The sequence below is a fragment of the Labrus mixtus genome, chromosome 9, assembly GCF_963584025.1.
Source record: "Labrus mixtus chromosome 9, fLabMix1.1, whole genome shotgun sequence".
Lineage (NCBI taxonomy): Eukaryota > Metazoa > Chordata > Actinopteri > Labriformes > Labridae > Labrus > Labrus mixtus.
In genome coordinates, this window is record NC_083620.1 from 13782855 (window position 1) to 13806095 (window position 23241).

The following is a 23241-nucleotide window of genomic DNA, read 5'->3' on the forward strand; positions in this document are numbered from 1 at the left end:
ACGTACACACAGGTAGTAACTTATACTTACTTTTACTTTTGCTTGGTAATGACCTGCTCAGCAAAAGTACATGCTTGCAGTTTCAAGCCATAGCCAGATTTCTCCATGCAAACTAACAATGCTAGCCAGCATAAAGAAAGCATGCAAAGAAGGCTGACTCAAAGAGGTGTAACGACGACAGACAGAGGCCTGAAGGATACATTCATTTTTATCACACCAACACATACAAAGGAAGCTCGCAGCTACATTGTCATACCAAGAAGCAACTCACCAAAAGTTCAAATTCAACACAATTGGAGGAGTATACACATGAGAGCCAGTTTTGGTGTCTCTCAGTGATTGAGAGGGAACAGTCTGCAGTATATCAGACTTGAAATAATTGCAGAGACAGAGCAGTATCCTGTGAGTGTATTAGCTTTTATTACTTCTCAACCATCCTATTGCTATTGCACAGACCGTTGAATATTACCATAAGCAGTCTACCTGTGTACCCAAGATGTGAGGCAGCACAAGCTGAAGGCTAATACTTTGTGGCCTTAATGGGTAATGCCTCTTGTTAATTTTGGCCTTAAGGGCAGTCTGCCTGCGAAACAAACAACTGTCTGATTCTCAGCAACATCTGCTATACTAGCTGCTGGATTATCACTAATCACAATGCAAAGGTTAATCATTCAGATATATATATTTATTTCCATGTGTTTTTTGTTGTCAGTAGACAACAGCCTCTTTTTGTTTGTTGCTTAATGTGTTCATGCTGTATGCAGGTGTGTTGCTAACAGAGTGAATTACTTCCCCCTGTGTGCAGATGGTTTCTATGTGACATGGGGAGCCTCTGAAGGAGCTGTAATAGCTCCAGGCCAGTCTCTTCCTCCTCATGGTAAACAACTGGGATGCTTGGATTCGGCTGACCTCAAACAAGTCATACATAAGGTACGCAGTGAGGAAATGTTGTCTGCTGTTTTGTGTGTGATCAGACTTGTTGGATTTAATATAAACGCATACTGAAATATAGAGGTAAGAAAATTTTGATTTATGTAAAAATAGAGGTTCTTATCTTCTGAGATTTTAAATAGATTCATAACTTCCAAAAATCTTTTTTTTTTTGGCTAATCAGTCACTCCCTGCTAAGTGCTAAGGCTAGCTCTTTAACTCAGTGGAAAAAATGGAGCAGCAAGAAATTAAGCCAGTCTCACAGATGGGTGTAGTTTGGACTTGAGACAGATCAACAAATCCAGTATGTCATCATCACAAAACACAAAACAGAAAATGGCTCAATCATCTTTTTTGGGTGCCGCCTCCCCAATTAAAGACCAATGGCTTCAAATGTTATTGCTGATAAAACTTTTATATTTCTGCCAAACCTTAATTTTCAATGCATTACTTTCATTTGGACTTTTATGAAGTCTTTCAACAATTATTTTTTGCTATTTTAATTTAATAAATAAATGATGGTAATACTTCATATCTCTACATAATTTGTAACTGTTATCTTTGTGGCTCATTCATCAGGTTGCCTTATTCTGTTTAATCCATCTGTTTAGTTTTTTCAGAGTGTCATTTGGACATCTCCTCACCTGTGTGTTTTTTCTTCCTTTAGGGAGTCGTGCTGTACAGTCGTGATAACAGGGAGCTGGATCTTCTCCTGTTCTGGGAAGTGTGTGACTTTGTGTCCAGGGTGGATCGGGTGCTAAGCCGACCCGGTGGCTCTCTGCTCCTGGCAGGCCGGAGTGGAGTGGGTCGGCACACAGCCACTTGCCTGGTGTCACACATGCATGGATACACATTGTTCACGCCTAAAATCTCCCGTGGTTATACCCTAAAGCACTTCAGTAATGATCTCAAGGGGGTAAGAGTGGATTGTCAGTTTTATCAACTCACATTATGCAAAGCTACATCCCTTTGCAGAATTCTGTAACAGATGAATGCATTGTACTGGCAAGCTTTTTGGTTTTACTCCCCATTGTCACCTTTTAATGTTGTTATTTTGTCATATTTAAATCACCAAATGTAATGTGTCCTGATTTTATTTATATGAAATATATCATATAAATATAAAAGTGTTTGATATATGTGTATGACTGATGTAATGTATGCATACTTTCTGTGTAGGTGATGCAACTGGCAGGTCTGGAGGGCCAACAGGTTGTTCTGCTTTTGGAAGACTATCAGTTTGTTCACCCAGCTTTCTTAGAAATGGTCAACAGCCTGCTGTCATCAGGTGTGTATTGTAGATGAATGTTTGTCTCTGTAATAGTTGAAAAGGAAAAAAAATGACATTTAGGATATACACTAATTGGTTTTCTTGCAAAAAGTTAGATGAGACCCATTCTGTGAGGATACAGGGGGTGAACAGGTAGTGATTGTGGTCATCCACTGTAAACTTGGTTTTCACCTAAAATGGAAAACAGGAGAAAATATGAACATATATAAAGGGGGAGATAACAGATGGTTAGCTTGGCTTAGCATAATGTCAGTTAACATTAAGAGACAGCTGGACGTAGACTAAATCTGCCTTTAATCACTTCTTCAAGTTATCATACATATTTCTAAACTGTTAACAAACAAGTATAAATCTGTCCTCTGTGTGACTTTGCTTACTCAAAGTGATGAAAAAGACTTCTGTGACTAAGTGTGTGTCTCAGGTCAAAGCATTCCAACAAGTTGTTTATTCAAAGGAGGGTCTTAGAAATAGTATGTCTGTATTTTGTTTGTGTGTGTTAAAGTATTAATCATATCCCTAATGTAGCACAGTTTTGGAGTGAACTTTAGATTGAATATGAGACATGCACTGAAGGAGCAAAAATGACCAAGAGATCATGTACAAAAGCAAAAATGATTCTGTAAACTAATGATAGGTTGCAGTTTAAATGTTAGAGGGTGTCTATTTTGAGGCTTTATTATGCCTTTATTTTAGACATAAGACAGTGGATAGATTCAGAAATCAGGGAGTGAGACAGTGGGGGAATGACATGCATGAAAGGAGCAACAGGTCGGATTCGAACCCGGGCTGTCGGCTTGGAGATCTGCAACCTCCGACCATGGGGCGTGCTAACTAACCACTAGGCAACCGGAGCCCCAGGGCCTCTCTATCTTTTGTTTAGTTTCTTCTTAGAGATGCCATAATGTGAGTAAACTCCAATGATTTCTTTGTTTTGTCATGTTTCAGGTGAAGTTCCAGGTCTGTACACACCAGAAGAGCTGGAGCCTCTCCTCTCCCCACTAAAAGATTCCGCTTCCCAGGATGGATTCACTGGACCTCTCTACAACTACTTTTCCCATAGTTAGTACTGTATATTTATTGACAGCAGATTTCCATTGTCTGCCTGTCAATCATTATTTTCATTTGTCCTTTCTATGTGGTATACTGCCCTTTTTTCCTTTTATGTCAGCCTTCCACATGTGTCATCTTCCTCCTTCTGACTGTTCTGTCTGTCCTTATCTGTGATACTCTGTATTACTCCCCCGCAGTACACTGATGTATATACTGTAGAAATGGTGCATTGTGCATTAAGGTTGATGTGGTTGCTAGAGAATCAAGTCAATAACTCTACTGTTGTCAAAGTAAACCAACTAAGGATCTCCTTGCTCACACTCATTATTCAACTCCATCAGGGAGCTATAAGCCAAAAGGTACAAACATCAGTGAGACAAAAACAAGACTGTTTATTTGCTCTGTATTGTCTTTGTTTCCTTCTTATTTTCTGTGTAATGAGAAGTATTTTGCGAGTAACTTATCCTCTGTTTTGTTCTCCAACTATTCTGCTCCTCTTTGTCAAACCCCCCTCCCCCCCAAGGAATCCAGCAGAACCTTCATATTGTCCTGATCATGGATTGCTCCAACTCTAACTTCACAATCAACTGTGAGAGTAACCCCGCTTTTTACCGCAAGTGTTCTGTCCAGTGGATGGAGGGATGGTCTGAGAGCAGCATGAAGAAGGTATATGTTAGAGCAGGAGGAGTGACAAGATCCAAAAGATATATAAATCAGCAGTTGCTCACAAAGGTTACAGCAGTATTTATCATACAGATTTGTGCTGAAGCGTGTTTAGTATTGGGATTTACATAAGCCCAGAAACGCTGAAAAGACAGACTTCTCTGTCCCAGTATTTGATCAAATTTCACGCAGGCCAGCAGTTGACCAAATGTGCATAAGACAGGAAAGATTTGAATTCATGCATCAAGGCTTTCTATTAAAATGTAACATCAGGGGTGTGTAAACGTGTTCCTGACAGATTCCTGAGCTGCTGCTGGGAAAGACAGAAGGAGGAGGAGAGGAGCATGAAAGAGATCAGGGGAAAAGCTCAGGTAAGATCACACATACCGATATTTAAATTCTTTATTTATTCAGAAAAAACAACCCATTTAGAACAATAAATAAAAGTTATTCTCTTGTATTTTCTTTAAATTTGGAACCTTAAAAATCACTGTAAGAAATAGTTTAAGTTAGGCCCCGTGCCCATCTAGCATTTATTCAGAAAACTGCTGGCTGTGATCTTGAAAGCACTTTCATGAAGCGCTTGTGCGCTGAGAAGAAAAGCTTTGCACGTCCGTCCTGTCTCTATGACAACAGTCTGTTGAAAATGGCTGCCGTCACGACTCCTTTACTGCATGAACAAGACATGTTCTGTAGGCGGCAAAACTACAGGGGAATATCATACATTTGGAAAAGATCGCTGGTGACACCAATAGCGCCTTTCTTAAAAGTTGTAAGAATTGCTCGGAGTGGCTGCATAAAAAAGGCTGAGCGCTTGGAAGAAAGATGCTGGGCACTGCGCTTTTTCTCAAGATGGCCGCTTTCTGATGCGTACTCTCTCTCCTCATTGACTACAAGACAATGGCGATCAGAAAAAAAAAATCGCTAGGTGGACACGGGGCCTTACATGTTTTTTGTTGTTGTTTGTTTTTCAAAAATCAAAAAATAATTCAGTTTATAATTTAGTTTTTTTTTCATCCTGATTTGGAACAAACTTACATAACAGAACACATTTTACCTTATTTTCTGTTATGACTTTAACCTCCTAAATTGAAACCACATTGTTCTCAGGTGCCTCTTTAACCTTTGCTCCCAGCAGGTTCTGCACAAGGAGACCTGTGCCGCTTGTTCCTGATTGTTCACGAGTCATGTAAAGAACGTGGTGCAACACCAAGCCAGTACATGGCCTTTCTGCATGTCTACACTGTATTATACAGCCGGAAGCAGAGCCAGCTCACAACGAGACAGAAGCATCTGCAGGTACAGTATTAGCTTTAATACAAGCTTGTTCTACAGAGAGAAGTAGAATGCATGAAGTCATTTAATTATGGTTAGAGGTGTTGTGTAGCTCAAAAGTATGGAAGTAAAAGTATTCTGTTAACTTAGCTAGTTAAGATAAAAAAAAATTAGCCAACGTACAGAAAGTATGAATGGGTAGAAGAAAAAGATAACAGGCTTATCCCAAGTATTTCAGGATATTTCCTCAAAATGTTGATACATTAGATTTTTATTTTAATATGTTTGACTTGTTTCTGCAGGCAGGCGTGTCGAAGCTGAACGAAGCTAAAGCATTGGTGGATGAGTTGAAGAGGCGGGCAGCAGAGCAGAGTGCGCTGCTGAAGACTAAACAACAGGAGGCAGATTCTGCCCTGCAGGAAATCACCACCTCCATGCAGGTATTCTCAGTGGCAGGCAGAGCAACGCGTAAAGGTCCTGCGGGTTTCGTGTCTCTTCCATGTTGTTGCTGTCCTCCCACTGTGGCCGTCTTCCTCTCCTCTCCTCTCCTCTCCCCTCCTCTCCTCAAGCAACCTTTTCACATTTTTCATAGTTATGACTCCCCTGCTGTGAATACACTATTTATTAAGTTTTTGTAGGTATACATCTGTTTGTTGAGTGCATTCCCCTGCAGTATTCCCTGTCCCCCGATATCCACGTTTCCATTTCCTCCTACTGACTCAGTCTTTAGGATGGATGGATTGATGTAAGTGGGACAAAGAAAACTGAACACTGTTCATTAGTTGGGATATCCTTCTGTCTGTCTCTCTGTGGGGAGGATGGCGGGAAGGAGGGACATAAAAGAAACAAGAAACAGAAGAAAAAAAACTGTCCGCAGAGTCAGTTTGCAGAGTGATAATTAATGACTAGACTCATCGCTCCGGGCTGTAGTGGCTTTGTCTCCTGTAGAGAGGAAGACAGCAGGGAAGGGAAAAAAAGGAGGACGACTGGGACAACCAGATGCAGATTGAAACAAACCAGGTGGAAGAGTGATATAAGATTTGAGGAAGATGGAAACATTCAGAGTAGGAGGAAGTGAAAGAGGAAATAAAACTAGATGAAAAAGGAATAAGGGAAATATTAAGAATGAATGACGGAGTCATGGCTTGACAAGGGATGGGGAAACAGTCAATGGCAATGATGCATCAAAAAGGGTCATGTGTTTTTGGTCAGTCATGAGTTCAAATGAGTAATGAGTAAATATTTAATATTTATGATGTAGAAATTGAAACATTTGAAGGCCTTATTTCCAAACCATCACAATGAATATCCCACCATCTGTCTGGTTTTCCAGAATGCCAGTGACCAAAAGACAGAAATGGAAAAAATCAAAGGAAAGATGGCTCATGAAGTCTCCAAGATTGAAGAGAGAAAAGCCAAAATAGATGACGAGCTGAAGGAAGTACAGGCAAGTTGTTTGATTAACAGTCCAGTTGCTAGAAAACAAATTCATACAATGCCCTCAGCCTTTACCAAACTTTCCATCCCAGCTGTGTTTATTCATTCTTTATCTCTGCATCCTTCACTTTTCTCACCATCACTGCCCTCTAGCCTTTAGTCGATGAAGCAAAGCGTGCAGTTGGAAACATCAGGCCTGAAGCTCTGTCTGAGATTCGCTCCCTCCGCATGCCCCCTGATGTCATCAGAGACATCCTGGAGGGGGTACTAAGACTGATGGGCATCTTCGACACTTCCTGGGTCAGCATGAAGAGGTGATACTGGAAGAGATGGGACGAATGTGGTTGAACAGGCAAAGTCAATAAAGAAGAATAAATAGATAGTCAACAGACAATATATGTGTCACCTTTTCAGTTACTGAAAAGAGGTGTGAGAAGGTTATTGTGTGATAAGAGGTTCATGTGGAAAGTGTTAAAAGGAGGAAATATTCAACAAAGCTATTAGAGATGCATAGTCCATAAAAGATTGATTTATTAGGAAAAACAACATTTTCTCTCCATTTCTTCTTTGAGCTATCAAGACCAAATATTAAAATTTTTCATCTTTTGCAAGTATTGATATTCCTCACCGTTAGTGATAAAAATAATATGAACTCAACCAAACAAGATGTTTAGGAATATTTCATATAATAAGAGCTTTCAAATAAGTATATGTGTGACTGTGTCTATGAAATCCTTTTATGTTTCAGTGTTGATTGAAATGAGCTTTTGGTACAAATCACTCATCTGACCGTGGGCACCTTTAGAGGGGCTCAGATAGACAAAGGATTCTGTCCCGCTAATGATTCATGGTAATTGGGTCAGCCAACCCCTCTCTGAGTGCTTCAAGTAACAAAAAAGAGAGAGAGTGAATTTGGTTTGTGTGTGAGAGAGGGAGAAAAAGAGAAAAAAATTAGGAGGGAGCTTGGGGAACAGAGAGAGAGAGAGAGACAGAGAGAGAGGGTTGGCAGAGATAATAAAGAGAATAAGTTGCAACTGTTTGCGACTTTGCACTTAGAGACGGAAAAAAACGTAGGTTGCAACCAACCACCTCCTCTTTTCTTGATGAGAAGTCACTTTATTTTATATCTCTCTTACAGTCCGTCTTTTTAGCACATATTTTCTTCATGATCATCACATTTAAAGTCAGACAATACCACACAACAACATTTGATCTCTTCTATATAGTTTTCTGGCTAAACGTGGTGTGAGGGAGGACATCGCTACATTTGAGGCCAGAAACATCACCCCCGAGATCCGCCAGAGTGTGGAAGAGCTGCTCAACAGGAACAAGTCATCCTTCGATCCCAAGGTCAGCCAAACATGATAGCAGAATACAAAACTTTGGATGTTTGTGAATTTGGTCAACTCCCCCTCCTTTATTTTTAGACATTTTGGTTTCCTGAAGATGGCACTGCGGCTGCTGTTGTAACTTGAGTTGTTTCTTTCATGTGCTGTTGCTGTTGTTGTTGTGGTCAGAATGCAAAGCGTGCAAGTGCAGCAGCTGCTCCTCTGGCTGCCTGGGTCAAAGCTAACGTCCAGTACTCCCACGTCCTGGAGAAGATAGAGCCACTGGAGAGAGAGCAGGCTGGACTAATGGAGTAGGAATACATCACACACACACACACACACACACACACACACACACACACACACACACACACACACACACACACACACACACACACACACACACACACACACACACACACACACACACACACACACATATATTTATCTTTGCTGATTAAAAATAAGAGATATCCGTAAAGATACCATGCTTGTCAGTGAGCTTTTGGCCTTAGTCTTAACTTCACTCTCTCTTACTCTCTCTATGCTCTATTATGCATATTAAATATTCATACATTAATGATGGACATAGACACATTCTACATGTAATAATACCATATAAAAACTTTTTTTTTTAACATTTGGTTTGTGTGTTTGCAGAAACCTCAGGAAAACAGAGAGTAGGAAGAACAAATTGGAGGACCAGCTTAACTCTGTCGGAGCCAAAGTCAACGATTTGAAAGAGAAGTATGCCTTGTTCCACCTTTTTGTTCATTCTTCAGAGCCTTGATCAATATATTTTTTTCATATTTCACACGTTAAAATAGCTACAATTACCTTAACGATGGGCTTTAAAGCAGGTATGATTGAAAATAATGCAGCGTTTAAAAAGTTTCAGGAGCTAACTTAACTAACAATCTAACATTCCACAAGAAAGATTGACATACTTTTTGTAGATGACCTTTCACACTCTACCAGCCACGCAGGATCCTTTTTTCACCATGTAATTAAATAAACAATGTTACAAACAATCTATAATGCCTTAAGGGCAGGTTACTTTTTCTTCTGAGATTGGCTGAAACAGGCCCCTTTCACTTCTTATCTGGCTCTAGTTCAACAATGATGAACGTCATACAGAGTTTGACTCAGACCTTCTGGTGCCCTCTCCTCCAACGCCTCCAATCTTGGCTCTCTCCAAACAATCAACTTCCCATCATCCTTTTATCCATTCCTGTTGGTACATTTATTTCTTAACTCTGAACCGCCTGATTTCTTCCTTCCTTAGGTAATTCTTTTGCTTTCCTCTTCTCTCCTTCCTTTCTATATTCGGGCCTTGTTCACCTCAACTCACCTCAGCTCACATCACTTATCCTCACGTCAGTTTGCGTGTCAGATTTCATGGCATATGTACAGATTGTACACCACTTATCTTGGTTTGAGGCAGCTACAAATGGATAATGGTTTAGAGTTATTATCAGATATTTAAATTATATTATTTTATTTCTTTATTCCAGACACATAGATCCATATCAGCATGAAAAATTATATATCATCAAATATAATACAAAATAACAGGGTGACTATTGAATTTAACTTTTTTTATTAAACAAATATGACAAAGTGGCTTGGAAATCTCAAGCCATCCTCCTTTTATAAACACTTTGATTTACTTCTTTAAACTACATATTAATGAACTTTCCGAACCCTCCTGTGTTCCTCAGGTTTCAGTGTCACACGACAGAGGCGGCTAAGTTAGAGGCTGAGGTGACAAAAGCACAGGACACAATCACTGCTGCCCAGCAGCTCATATCTCAACTGGATGGAGAACACACACGGTGGAACGCACAGGTAGTTTGACAAATGAGTGTTATGATATATGTATGTGTGCTGGTGTGGGAGGTTACACACATTTACAAAAAGAGGGGGCTCATTTGCCATGTTAGAGCAACAGGAGGGGATGTGTGTGTGTGTTTGTGTGTAGATGATTGTGAGTGAGTGTGTGTGTGACAGGGGGATGTATCCCGCTGTCTTGAGTCCCTTCTGGCTGTTTTTACTCCTCTCTACAGCATCTGTCTGCACCTTAATTAAAACACTCAATCTCTTACTGACATACACACTCTTGCACACACACTGCCTCCCTCTAGGCCCTCACCAAAGAGCCAGTTTACTCTCTACTCACGTTTTTTCATACACACGTACAGATACACACTTCATCCTTAACTGTTTTTCACACTATGCACTAGCTGTGGTTTGCTATATGTTAATGCTTCGAGGATTGTGTCAGTGCTTGACAGGAAGGGAGAACCAGAGAGAGAGAGAGAGGTGTACACCACTACACAGTAATTGCAGAAATAGATTTTTTTAGTTGAAGCCAAGAATGTGGCAGCATAGTTGACACTAATAGTACAGTGGACTACGTGTTCCTGTAACCTTGAAACCAGCCCTACACATGTCAGCATTCAGGGTCCAAGGTTTTACAATTAAGCTTAGAGGATTGTTATTTTCCAAACATCTGCATGTGGATTTCTGATCAATGACATACTGCTTAAAACAATTAATCAACCCAAGAATTGAAGAAGTATTGTCAAATGTCAGTTTCTCTCCTGCACGTGTGGAGGACTAAGTTGTGCCACTGTTAGCATAAATGTAGATAAGGATTAGGGTTCATTGGTTTGGATGAGACAGAAGCATTAAAATGCTATGGCCACCTTCATCTCTTCCATTTTTATCCCTACCTCTCTTCACACTATTTTCCCACTATCCATGTGCTGCCCTTCTCTCGCTTGGCGTTTCCTCTTCTCCCTAATCACCTACCTGTCCGTCTTTCGTCTCTCGCCTCTCTGTCTTGTCTGTTTCTCTTCATTCCGTGGCGCTCTTCCTTTCAGATGTCTGAGATAAAGAATGAATTGGACACACTCCCTCTGAGGGCCATGCTTGCTGCAGCCTTCATCACCTATCTGTCCGCCGCTTCTGAAGACTGTCGGAGACAATGTCTGGAGAGTTGGATGGCTCAATCTGGACTACAGAGTGAATATGCTACTGCTAATTCTTTTTGCCAATACACTCACACCAACATATGCCGAGTCCTTCACTGAACAATTTTAAGAAAGAAATCAATGCCCTCACACAGCATAATGCACTGTTCTCTTGTTCTCTTATATTTGGGATACATACGGTTGATATTATAACATTAACATTAAAACATTAAAACATTAAAAAGCTTCTTTGTCTACTAAACGTCAGTGCCTACTGTGTATTTTACTACAAGGTAAATATCTACAGAAAATCCATTACACATTTTGACTTTAATCCCATAGAAAAAAATATGTTTTTTGATTTTTTAAATATTGTTCATAATTGACCAAATTCACTAGGTTTATCAATCAATTTTAAAGGTTTATGAACATTTATTTTGTAATTTTGGTATAATTACATAACTTTGTCAGCTCTTCTTTCTAGTAAGAACTATTCCAATAACACATTGAACCTATGAGATGTGTGTTAAGTCTCTTATAGAACTTATTGTTCTCTAATTATGACTCTGACTATAGAATTCTTCTCTGTAAACTCCTACCCGTAAGACATCAAATGTGCAAGAAATCCTCTAACAGCTAAACCTTTCATTACCAAGCATTGTTTCTAAATCCCATGCCCACTAAATAGCTCCATCTGGAAGTGACCCCACGTTTCTGTAATGTCTCAAGGCCCCTCTGTTGAATGGGGACTTTTTGTCAAATGTGCAGTAAGCACAATATCTACAGTTTGTGTTGTGGATTCTTTGTTTCAGAGTTTGACTTGCGGTCTTTCCTGTGCTCCGAGAGTGAGCAGCTGATCTGGAAGAGTCAGGGGCTGCCGTCTGATGACCTCTCCATGGAGAATGCACTTGTCATACTTCAGGTTAGATATTAATTTGTCTCTAAAATCTGATTAATATGGCTTTCTCTGTTTAAATTCCCTTGAATTCAAATATTTTATTATCTGATTCATTTGACACATTTATCTTTGGCAACAACAGCTATTACTATTCATGTGGTAATTTCATCAATTACACATTTTTATCGCTTTGTGTACTCACTTCTTTTCAGGGTTTTTTTGTGGATGAAGTTAGAACAGGAATAATGTTATTTTAAATCACAGTTTTGGTTTTGTCTTGTGTCTCAAATGTGCAGTTTTATTATGCATTAATTACAAAACAGCTACAGCAACTAGTCTCCATACTAACAGTCTTTTCAGAACGTTCTGCTCTTGTTTGCCATTCATCTGTCCTCCATTTGTCTGTATTGAGTTTTATGTGTTGTTTTTATCATCCTGCCTTCAGATTAATGAACTCAAGCTACGGGTAAGAAGTTGTTCCACAATTCATCCTTATAGCCTATTTTTAGTTTAGTGGAGTTGTCTGTTTCCTTCACTGTTGGTGTGTTTGTCTCCTCGTTGGTTTGTGTTAATATGTGTATGTATAAGTCTTTATAAGAGGTAAATGTAAACTGACGGACTTGATACACAAGAAGATTGTGCAGCTTTTAAGCAAATGTGTCAGAAAATACTCAGTCAAATTCACAAAACACACGCAGTGAATTATGAATCATTAACGTGTGGACACGTTCTGGAGTGTTGTTTTTTTTCTTCAAGTTGCCCTCGCTTGCTCCAGTCAAGAAGAAAGCTTTGTTTTCGATGGTGAAACATTTTTCAAGTCTGGCCTCTCAGTAAACTTGAAAAACTTTCCCCTTGCTCCCTAGTTCATCATCTTTATGTGGACAAAGCAAGCGCAGAGTAAAGGTGCAGATAGCTTCTCTCCACAATAAGTCACAAAACAAGAGCAAACTGTACTCAGCAGGACAACTTCTTGGGCAAATGAAAAGGTTTGAGATGTTTTTAGAGAGACGATGTATAAGCAAGAGACCATGAAATAGAAAAGCACAGGATGAGAGCAGCTTGGTGGACTTCATTCCTCTGCCTGGTGCAGGAGTGATGTTGAGTCGACAAGCATTGCAGCAGAAAGACAGAACTAAACTACACACACACACACATGCACACTCCCTTTTTTACCCCAGTAGCTGATTGATCCTCCTTTTAACTAAAAAATTCTCAAAACACACTAAGTTGTAATAGTTTAACACTTCTTTATCATTGTTCTGTACTCAGAGTGTTGCATGCCCGTTCCTGATTGACCCGTCATCGAGAGCTACAGAGTGGCTACGCACACATCTCAGTCAGAACAGACTGGAGGTTATCAACCAACAGGTAAACACACACACACACACACACACACACACACACACACACACACACACACACACACTCTTACTGTATGCACACACGTGTCTTAAAGAAAACAAAATACAAGCCAGCAAGTTTTCTGTTACATTTTCATACCGATTCTTATACACATGCAGAATGTTAAAAATTTTTTGTTCACATGATTCACCGGATCAATGAGATAACTTTTATATCCACAAGCCATTTCATTTTATACTTTTCGTTGACACTTTGAGTCCGAATCTTATAAACCCCTGGTATACCTTTATCACCTAGTTTCCATCACTGCCTGACTGAGCATAAGATTAAGACACCTTCTGTCTCAACTCACAGGTCACTTATTGAGTGTTGGAGTGGAGGTGTTGCATCGATTCATGTCATTATCGCCGTTGTCAGCCATAAAAATAAAATGTTCTTTCCTTTTCATTGCGCTAATTTACTTTCCTGACAATGTTTGTTTTTCCTTTAGTGCTCTAATTGTTGCTGCTTCTTTTGGTCAATGGTGATTTGAGACTTTTGGGTATTGCATAACTGACCTGAACATGACTGCCACAGAGCCAAGAGGCACACATGGTAGACTGAGCCAGTCTGTGCCCATGTTTAAAGAAAGAACAGTCAATCACTAAGGGCGCACTCACACTAAGCAAAGTTGTACCATACGGTGCTTAAGCATGATTGACCCCCCTCCCCATTCCCTCGCTGACCTGCACTCACACTGCTCCAGGACTAACCGGGCCTGAGCACGGTTACCACTTGTACATAGTGCTGTAATACAATACATGAATTGCTTTACATGATCGTGAAGCGTGCGTTCACAAGACAGGACTCGAAAAAAACTAAACAAAAAAAAAAAACAAGTCCGCGTACGCACATCAGAGAACAACACAGAGAACATGACAGCTACTTTACTGACTTTGTGGCTTATTTTGAATCATTTTGGTCAGATACAGCCAGAACACTCGGGGATTTCCTGATAATGAAGGCTGCCTGCGTTGTTTACCCATGTGCTTGTGCTTGTGCATGAACTGTACCGTGCCGACACACCTCTTCCATGCATGCCAGGGCCAAGGAAGTGTACCATGCTTGAGCCCGGATCGGAGCCCTCACACTTGGGGTGAAGCGTGCTTAGGCACGGTACGGATTGCCTAGTGTGAGTTCGCCCTAAGAGAAATACAACTCATTAGAGCATGGTGATATGCTTTCAGTAAATCTACCACCTAATTTACACAAACAGTAACTGTTAAAGATACAGTATGTTAAAGTACAAAGTACTGTGACACCAACATATACTGCAAATGAAAGTTTTCTTCAAAGTGTGTGTTTGTGTGTCTCGTCTCTTTAGGATAGTAACTTCATGACATCCCTGGAACTGGCAGTCAGATTTGGAAAAACACTTATCATCCAAGAGATGGATGGAGTTGAGCCAGTACTCTACCCACTGCTGAGAAAGGACCTCATAGCACAAGGTTTGCACATTAACATGCCATGTTTTTGGGAAGAAAAAAATGATAATTCTGCATCAGTACTCTTTGGAGTGCAATATTGAGGGTTCACCAACCACTGAATGACAGCAAAACTACTACCCGCCTCTTGGAAAAACAACAACAAAAAACAAAGGAGTTGTTCATATGTAAATTGTATTTACCCTCATGGGTAAGTTGGGTCAGGGACTATACTCAAAGGACTTACAGGAGAAAATGAATTCCCATATTTAATGAAACTGGCTCTTTATCCGTCTATTATTCAAATTGATGTGTGTGTTGTGTGTCACAAAAGTTACATTTATTTAGTGCAGATAAAACACCCATTTCAAGATCCTTTATAGGAAGAATGTGTGACTTGAGCACCAGCATGAAACCAAAACAAACTGCTGTTTGGCCCCACCTCCGCTATTCTGAAGCCTCCGCTCTCCTCCAGAGGCACACCTCCGCTCCGTCCCATCCATGTAAACATGATGTAAACACGGCTACAAAAAACAATACAGCTGGCTGGACTCACGCTCCTCACTCATGACTCAAAGGGACATTTATATAGGATATACTTGATTTCTGCTCTATCAATGTATAAAATGTCAAAAATTTTTCCTTTAAAGAAGTGATTTGAATCAAGTATGGTCTAACCTTTCTTTTTCAAAGTCCTCAGAAATCTGTGGGCCACTGAAGAATTCAAACAGCTGAATTTCTTTGTAATTGTTCTTTACTGTATAAAAACACCTGCCCTAGTGATGTAAACTATAATTTCTTATATATTGGGCATAGTTATTTACATCATGTAAACAGAGGTGAAAAACCAACCTGTGAACAGGGATGATTCATAAGTGTATGAATCATCCAGGGAGAGATGGTTTGTCAATTTGAAGCTGACTTGGAAAAGATGGGGGCAGACAAAGTGTGAGAAAGGGCAAGTTATCCACTTAAAAGTGCTCTGGAACAGGATGGGAAAAGAAGAGAAACACAGGCATGCCAGCGATGCATTGCAGACAACTAGAAAATAGAGAGTTGGGGAGAAAGTAAAAGAGTGAAGATATGATGGAATACAAATATAAAAGCCTGTTTCATGAAGTGCATGTTATTTTTTTTAATTAAAAACTGCTTTTCTCTCACACATAGGTCCTAGATATGTGGTTCAAATAGGAGACAAGGTCATTGATTACAACGAGGACTTCCGTCTCTTCATGGCAACACGGAATCCCACCCCCTTTATCCCCCCGGATGCTGTTTCTGTGGTTACGGAGGTCAACTTCACAACCACTAGGGCAGGCTTGCGAGGACAGGTAACCTGCAAACTTAGTCTAAAATCTATGTGATACAAGTGTTTTTATCGTTGAATTATGCAGCGTACATTGAGTATAGACTCCGATTCTGCAGTCATTTTGTATGTTTCCTCTCATTTGATTTGTTTGTATGTGTGTCATCAGCTGCTAGCATTGACCATCCAGCAGGAGAAGCCAGAATTGGAGACTGAAAAAACAAGACTACTACAACAAGAGGAGGACAAGAAGATCCAGCTGGCTCAGCTAGAAGAATCACTCTTAGAGGTAACGCAAAGCATACACTGTGAAAATCAAGTAGAGTCCAATTCTACTTTTGTGTACAGTACTTGTTTATTTTACTCTTTACATTCATAAGTACTTTGAGAGCTTGTCGCTTGGGCAATAATGTATGTATATATGTATACATATATGTATTAGTTCTTCCAGGTAAAATTGACATGACATAGTATGAAAGCAAAATTACTTTAGCGATCAAAATTCTACTTACAAAGTAAAACTCAACTTAATTATTTTTTCTTGCAAAGAAGTCTAAGAGAATTTTTTTTACCACACACATACGCAGGCTTGCACACACACATTCTCTCTCACACACACACACACACACACACACACACACACACACACACACACACACACACACACACACACACACACACACACACACACACACACACACACACACACACACACAGATAGATGGTACCAAGAGCAGGATGTCAGTGCTTCAGTGGTACTAGACATGTAATTATTTCAGAATTGTAGGAGCATATTTGACTTGACATTTCCACGCTCCAATGCGTTCTCATCTATTTTTATGTGAATTTATTTGAATAAATTTGATCACTTTGTTTCAGAGAATAGATTCTGCAGGATGAAGTGGGGCAAACCTTGGTACTCAATCAAAGCTTTGGAAAGCTCCACCCACCTGCGCCCCCCCCCCCCCCCCCCCTCCCACACACACACACACCAAGCTGTCATAAAATGAAATCTCTTGTACAGGTTTAGAGAACACATATTTCAGCCAATTGACAGCTACGTGACAGTATAATCTATCTAACCTCTATTTTAAACCCCATAGGTAAAAAAAGGACTTCTCTCCTTCCATCTTCATCAATTTCTTTCTGTATGAATCTTGTATTTATCTTTTTTTGTGTTCCTCTCTTTTTATCTATCTGTCTTTCTCCTGTGATAGACTCTGGCCACAGCTCAGGGAAATATTCTGGAGAACAGGGAGCTGATAGACAGTCTGAACCAGACCAAGACCAGCAGTGCCCTGATCCAGGAGTCACTACTGGAATCACACAGGCTGCAGGCATCCCTGGACCAGGTACCTGACCTCCAGCACAAAAAAACTTTATTCCATAGCATGTATAATACAGTTAAGTCTGTCTGGTAGAGGACATTTTCACAAGTAATCACACTAGATATTTGTCCTGTCCTTTAAATGTATGGTCTCTTTTAAAATTCCACTTTTTTTCCAGTTTTTCTTTATCATGCCACTCACTGCACAGAATACAATACACTTCAAATTGTACTGATGCATCAGCAATAAGCTCTTTTAGGTGCATTACATAATGTTCCTCAAGGGTGCAGTGTTCTACCAGAACATAATTTCTACTTGCCTTTCTTTTAGATTTTTATTTATCCATCTCTCCACTGTTTCTGCCTTTATAAATGCAGCATCCTGTTTGTTACTCTTATTTCCTGTCTTTACACCTTAAGCTGTCCATCCCCATTTCTCCTTCTCATGCCTTATATCTTGATTAAAATAAACATTTTCTTTTCCACCTTTTTACATGTGTTCCCACATAAATCCCCCTTTCCCTGCCACCCATCCACCTGTTGTATTCTTCTGCTGCCTCTTGGTTTATTTGACTTCCCCTGTTTCTTCTTCCTTTTTTCTCACCTTCTCCTTGTTTTTATTTTAGGAGCGGGATGCCTACCTGCCTCTTGCAGAGAGTGCCAGCAAGATGTATTTTGTCATCACAGACTTGTCAAGGATCAACAACATGTACCGCTTCAGTCTTGCGTCTTTTCTGCGCCTCTTCCAAAGAGCGCTTCAGGCTAAGAAGGTGAGTGTCACACAACTATTGTTATACTTCCATTTTCTTGCAGCACCTTATTCCCTTGATCCAAAATGTCAATATAAAACCTTGATGAAAGTACATTTTGTCACACATTGTGATAGGCTTGGCATAAAGCACAACATTTCTTGACCTCGCACATCTTCACAACTCAGAGAGAAAGATGCTCATAGTTTTTGTGTTTTAACTGTGACTGCCAATTCATCTTTTCTTACATTTTTGAGGAAAGAGTGTAAAAGGAAGCAAAGCGGTTTTCTTATGATCTCTGTCTATAATGCATTTAAAGAAATACCCTGTTGCAGTTCATGAGCCTGTGGGTCTTATGGAGCCAAACAGCACAGCTTCATGGAAGATGGTCTTTTTGATTTTGATTACTTTTTCATTAGTCCAATCGTGAGCTTGCATTTTATTTCTAAGTCAAGTCCACTTGAGATCACAAATCTCAGGATCTGGATCGGATTCCTGTTCGTTTTTGAACAGGAAAAATAAACAATTACAAGAATACACAAATAACAAAAAAGAAAGCAACAAAATCAAACCTGATAGAAACTGCCTATTCAGGACCACAGGACTTAAGTGCTAACATAAAACTACATTTTGAGGTGGGACTTCAAAGAGTCAAAAGAGGTGGTAGACCTGATGGAAGGAGGACCGCTGTTCCACAGTTTAGAGGCTTTGCCTGCAAAAGCACCATCACCTTTGAGATTGAGCGAGGGAACTAGCTAAACCTGAAATTTTTTACGTTTTTTTTCCCTTGTATGTTGAACACATCACACACACACCGTTCATTTATTGGATGTGTGTTGTCTCTTCACTGGCTGCATCTGTGGGGCGCTCTTAGCCTGTCAGACAAAACAAACGTGTGTTTAGGAACTATATCTTCAGTTTTTGGACCAATCACAGCACTTTGTCACCAAGTTTCTTTTTGCCAAGTTTACAGCTACAGCAGGAGGTTGCTAATGCATGGTTACTAATGTTGAGTTTCTGATTGATGGTATACCCAACCACCAGCTGATACCTTCATGATAAATACAGACAGGGGGAGAGGAAACAGAGAAGAGTCGAAGCAGCATTTTAAACAGAGTTACCATACACAGTTACATATCAGCGCTTTACGACCCTCTACGTGTGAAAGTCCGTAAAAACCTTTGTTAAAATATTTTTTAAATGGCTGAGTTTTCTTTCTATTTGTACAGCGGCTCTCCATGGCGCATACGCAGTGGGAATTATTGATTTATTTTCTTACTATCGGAGAGATATAAACATACAATCATATAGGTTTTAAAGAAAATAATGTTCTTGGTGTCAGTTACAGAAGTAGTAGTTTTTGTTTCAATGGATAAAACATGGAAGCTATACATTTGATTACATCTGATTTGTTTTTGTGCAGTTATATTTATTCCATTTTGTTTATTATGATGATTTCATGCAAATTTATTTCAGTTGGGTGATTCATTTCAGCTCACTTTTGTTTCCTTCAGTGAGTTTTATTCAGTCTGACCTAGCAGAGTGTGTCACACCGCTGGTCTCCATCTGAGCCCTAAATCTGTCGGATAACCAAAGCACAAATGCACACACACACACACACACACACACACACACACACACACACACATATTGGGTTTAAAGATTGAGCACTAATTCCTCAAATCCTGTGTGGGTTGTTAGAGCCAGTGCTGTCATCCAAGTATGTCACCAGGCAGCAGCTGGTCACCACTGTTCTGTGTGTATGTGTGTGTTTGTGTGTAAGTAGGCATGTGGACATGGTCAGCTAATGTGGTCAGAATACTGCATGAATTAATTGACTCTTTCTACCTTTGTATCTTTTTTATGTATTTAATGAACAAATTTAATTTGCCAACAGGCTACAGATGTTTCCATAGATCTGGAAGAGAATTTAATTTAACTCTCAGTTCTCACATTACAAACTGAACGTTCATTGCTCTTCCGCATTCACAATAACAGATACAAACAACATCTAGTGAAGTAGAAACTTTCAATCAATAAACAAAGGTACAGTACATGCTTTCACTAAACCTTGAAAAGATATTCAAACAGGAGAAACAGAAGGATGGACACGCTGAACTTTGGGCTAAAAGGTGGGCGATAATCGATATGACCTGAGATTCATTTCAGTGTTTTTATTTGTTTAGCTTTTTTATGGTAATGGTATTATATCGCAGTATTACAGTATTAAAGGTATTGTACATATGGATGCACATTCATGCACTAAGACCACATTCTCCCCCTAAAAACAAGTCTACGTTATGATACTCAACTCATTTCTGTGTGGTTTAAAGTTTTGTCTCTCTCCTGCAGAAATATGTTGCTGCTTAAAACACATTTCCTGATATGAATCGTTCAAAATAAAAGCGTTCCTACAACATTATAAAAAGGGACTGTGTTTAACGTCCAACAAACTGAGCTGCTTTAGCGGAACTACAATTAGTGATTTTCAATAACACTGTAGGGTTAGAGTTTCAGTATTTATAGCCTTTGACCACGACTCACGGCCACAAATCCTTTTATTCAATCATCTTGGACGAAAGCAGTGGTTCTCTAACTTTTTCCGTCATTTGGAGGAGGAAAGAGAGTGAATAACTGAGCCTTTAGGGCTCCCTGTATCATAAAAAACTCCTATTTTTAAAGCTTCACTTGTGACTGTTATCAAGACACAGCGAAACCAAGGGAGAGCAGATTAACATCAGTGTCAGTGAGCAGCTGCATGAAATGAAAAAAAAATCTAGCATTTGAAGTTTTGGATAACTGCATTCAAAGAAACTTAACAGTGGACATCTCACTTTTTATGTCTCTGTCTCTATGGTCACCTGCAACATGTATGCGAGAGGTCCAGAACGAGGGAGATCACTCACCTACTAGTTAATTTGTCTTAAATGCAGATTGTGTGGGCAGAAAAATATACCTGGGTCGCCGTAAATATACCTGGGCGGTTTGGCTAGGTGGCAAACAATGTGTACTTCATGTTCCCTCAGGCCACACGCTTCCCCCGGGAATGTGTACATGTTATAGACGGGATCAAATCCGTGTTTTGCTGTTCTTTTTGATATCCTTTATTAATCCCTGAGGGAAATTCTCAAGTGACACTGAGTCAAACCATTCCAGCACTTAGCCATAGCCCAGGACAGACAGAAAGAGACACACTGCGGGGCGAGCACACCCACTTAATGTTGCTGTTATTAACTGAAAATCGGAGATCAAGTTTACGTGATTGCTCTGCTACTATTCACTCTCATTGTAAACAACCGCTCTGACATGAGAAGGAGGCGGAGCCCTATGGTATGTAAGCGTGTAAGACCATCGGCTCTGCTCTGAGTGTCAGAGTGAAACATCTAGAAGACCGGCTAACTCAATCTGAACGATCTCCTGCCTGTCACACATTCCTCTGTGATGCTACTTTTATTTAGCCGCCAAAGGGACCTGTAGGTTGAGTAATTGGTGTTGCCTGGTGTGTGCACTACAACCCAACATGTGTATTTAAACCAGCGATGACGGTATCCAAGTCGTGGCAGAACATAAAACTTGTTTACCGCCTACCCCTAAAGCAGAAAGAGATTATTTCATTTACACCATTTTTTAAGTTCCCTTGCATTTTCTTTATGTGCCTGATTCTTATGCGGTAATTCATGTACTGCTATTGAATTTTCTTCCTCTTCCATCTCACTGAAATTTATTTCAAAAAGAGGTTTTATTTTGTCCTCAATATCCATTCTTCTAACAGTTTAATAGCTTTCTTACCCCAGACTGAAATACAAGTGCAACACCAACTCTTACCAATTGGTATTTCAAGTCGTTGGAAAATTGCACATCAGAGATAAAACAAAAGAAGTGTGTGTTAGAAATGAAGAACAATGCAGTTTAAATGTGTTTCTGTTTTTTTGACACTGGCTTTTCTCAATCCTCAAACGTTAACCTGATGTGACAGAAAGAGAAAACTCTTAAAATGTCACTGCTTCCTTTGTATTAAATACACCTACGGTATTACACATTTAGCTAGAATTAAGGAATCATTAATGAGGACAAACAAACTATATTAGAGTTATTGAGGATAAGAAAAGACATCTTTTTAGTGTCCCCATATCTCTAAAACCTTGTTTATAGTGTAACTGCCCCCTCTCCTTGTATTGATATGATCTATGTATCTATGTATTGATATGATCTATATATTGATATGATCTATGTATCTATGTATTGATATGATCTATGTGATATGATCTATATATTGATATGATCTATGTATTGATATATGTATCTATGTATGTGTGTCTATCTTAGGAAGCAGACAACACTGAAGCCAGGATTGCTGCTTTGGAGGCCAGCTTGAAGAATATGGTGTATGAGTATGTCTGCCGCTCACTTTTCAAGGTAATTCACCATCCTAAACACAGATAGAGGGCAAGTGTGTTACTTTAAAGGTGCACTATGTAGATTTGGTAGTGACATTTGAAAGTTGGAGAAGTGAAATAATTCCATGCTGTATTTTCTGAACTGAATACACCAAATGTATTCAAAGGAAAAAAAATGGGTCCCTTGAACCCTGTTTGGAGCTAAAAAGCTACCAGGAGAGTTACGGTTTGACTGATGCGGGCCCACCACCATAACTTCTCGCGTAGCATTTTATCTTCAAACAGTGTTCCAGGGACCCAGTTTTCCTCTGAGGACAGTTTGTGTATAGAGTTATGAACATATACCACATAATCTGTTCATTTCTCCAACTTTCACATTTATCTACCAAAATTACATTAAAAAAACTTGAAACAAGGTTGGTTTGTCTATGGCCGACACTCTGAACACATTATTTTGCAATATAACATAGAAGTATTTTATAGTGGTAGTTTTATTGATCATTTAGACCTAATCCACAATCAGATAAACACATACATTTACACACTATTTACACAATCAGACCTCTGCAACTAACACAGTAATGAAGTGTCAAATATTGACTGACAGGGCAATCATTGCATCGATCAGGCAGCGAATGGTACATGTAATTTCTTTGTCTTGTGCGTGTGTGTGTGTGTGTGTGTGTGTGCGTGAGTGTGTGTGTGTGCGTGTGTGTAAATGTTTCTAGCATTTTCAGTCTCACTTGCAGAAAATTGCCCACCAGTCTATAGACTTTAAACGAACACAACA

General features: G+C 39.6%; 1 protein-coding gene across 1 annotated transcript in view; it reads left to right on the forward strand.

The window, feature by feature from the left end:
• The window catches only part of dync2h1 (dynein cytoplasmic 2 heavy chain 1), a 143070-nt gene that overhangs the window by 37675 nt on the left and 82154 nt on the right, over positions 1-23241 (forward strand). The window contains exons 53-76 of the mRNA XM_061046384.1: positions 806-930; positions 1598-1846; positions 2110-2218; positions 3167-3280; positions 3795-3937; positions 4233-4305; positions 5073-5233; positions 5512-5649; positions 6543-6656; positions 6800-6960; positions 7873-7996; positions 8164-8285; positions 8635-8721; positions 9696-9822; positions 10860-11001; positions 11762-11871; positions 12293-12313; positions 13117-13215; positions 14573-14696; positions 15840-16003; positions 16148-16267; positions 17196-17330; positions 17932-18075; positions 22381-22470. Of these exons, the coding sequence (XP_060902367.1) occupies positions 806-930; positions 1598-1846; positions 2110-2218; positions 3167-3280; positions 3795-3937; positions 4233-4305; positions 5073-5233; positions 5512-5649; positions 6543-6656; positions 6800-6960; positions 7873-7996; positions 8164-8285; positions 8635-8721; positions 9696-9822; positions 10860-11001; positions 11762-11871; positions 12293-12313; positions 13117-13215; positions 14573-14696; positions 15840-16003; positions 16148-16267; positions 17196-17330; positions 17932-18075; positions 22381-22470 (2996 nt within the window). The remainder of the gene's footprint in view (positions 1-805; positions 931-1597; positions 1847-2109; positions 2219-3166; positions 3281-3794; positions 3938-4232; positions 4306-5072; positions 5234-5511; positions 5650-6542; positions 6657-6799; positions 6961-7872; positions 7997-8163; positions 8286-8634; positions 8722-9695; positions 9823-10859; positions 11002-11761; positions 11872-12292; positions 12314-13116; positions 13216-14572; positions 14697-15839; positions 16004-16147; positions 16268-17195; positions 17331-17931; positions 18076-22380; positions 22471-23241) is intronic.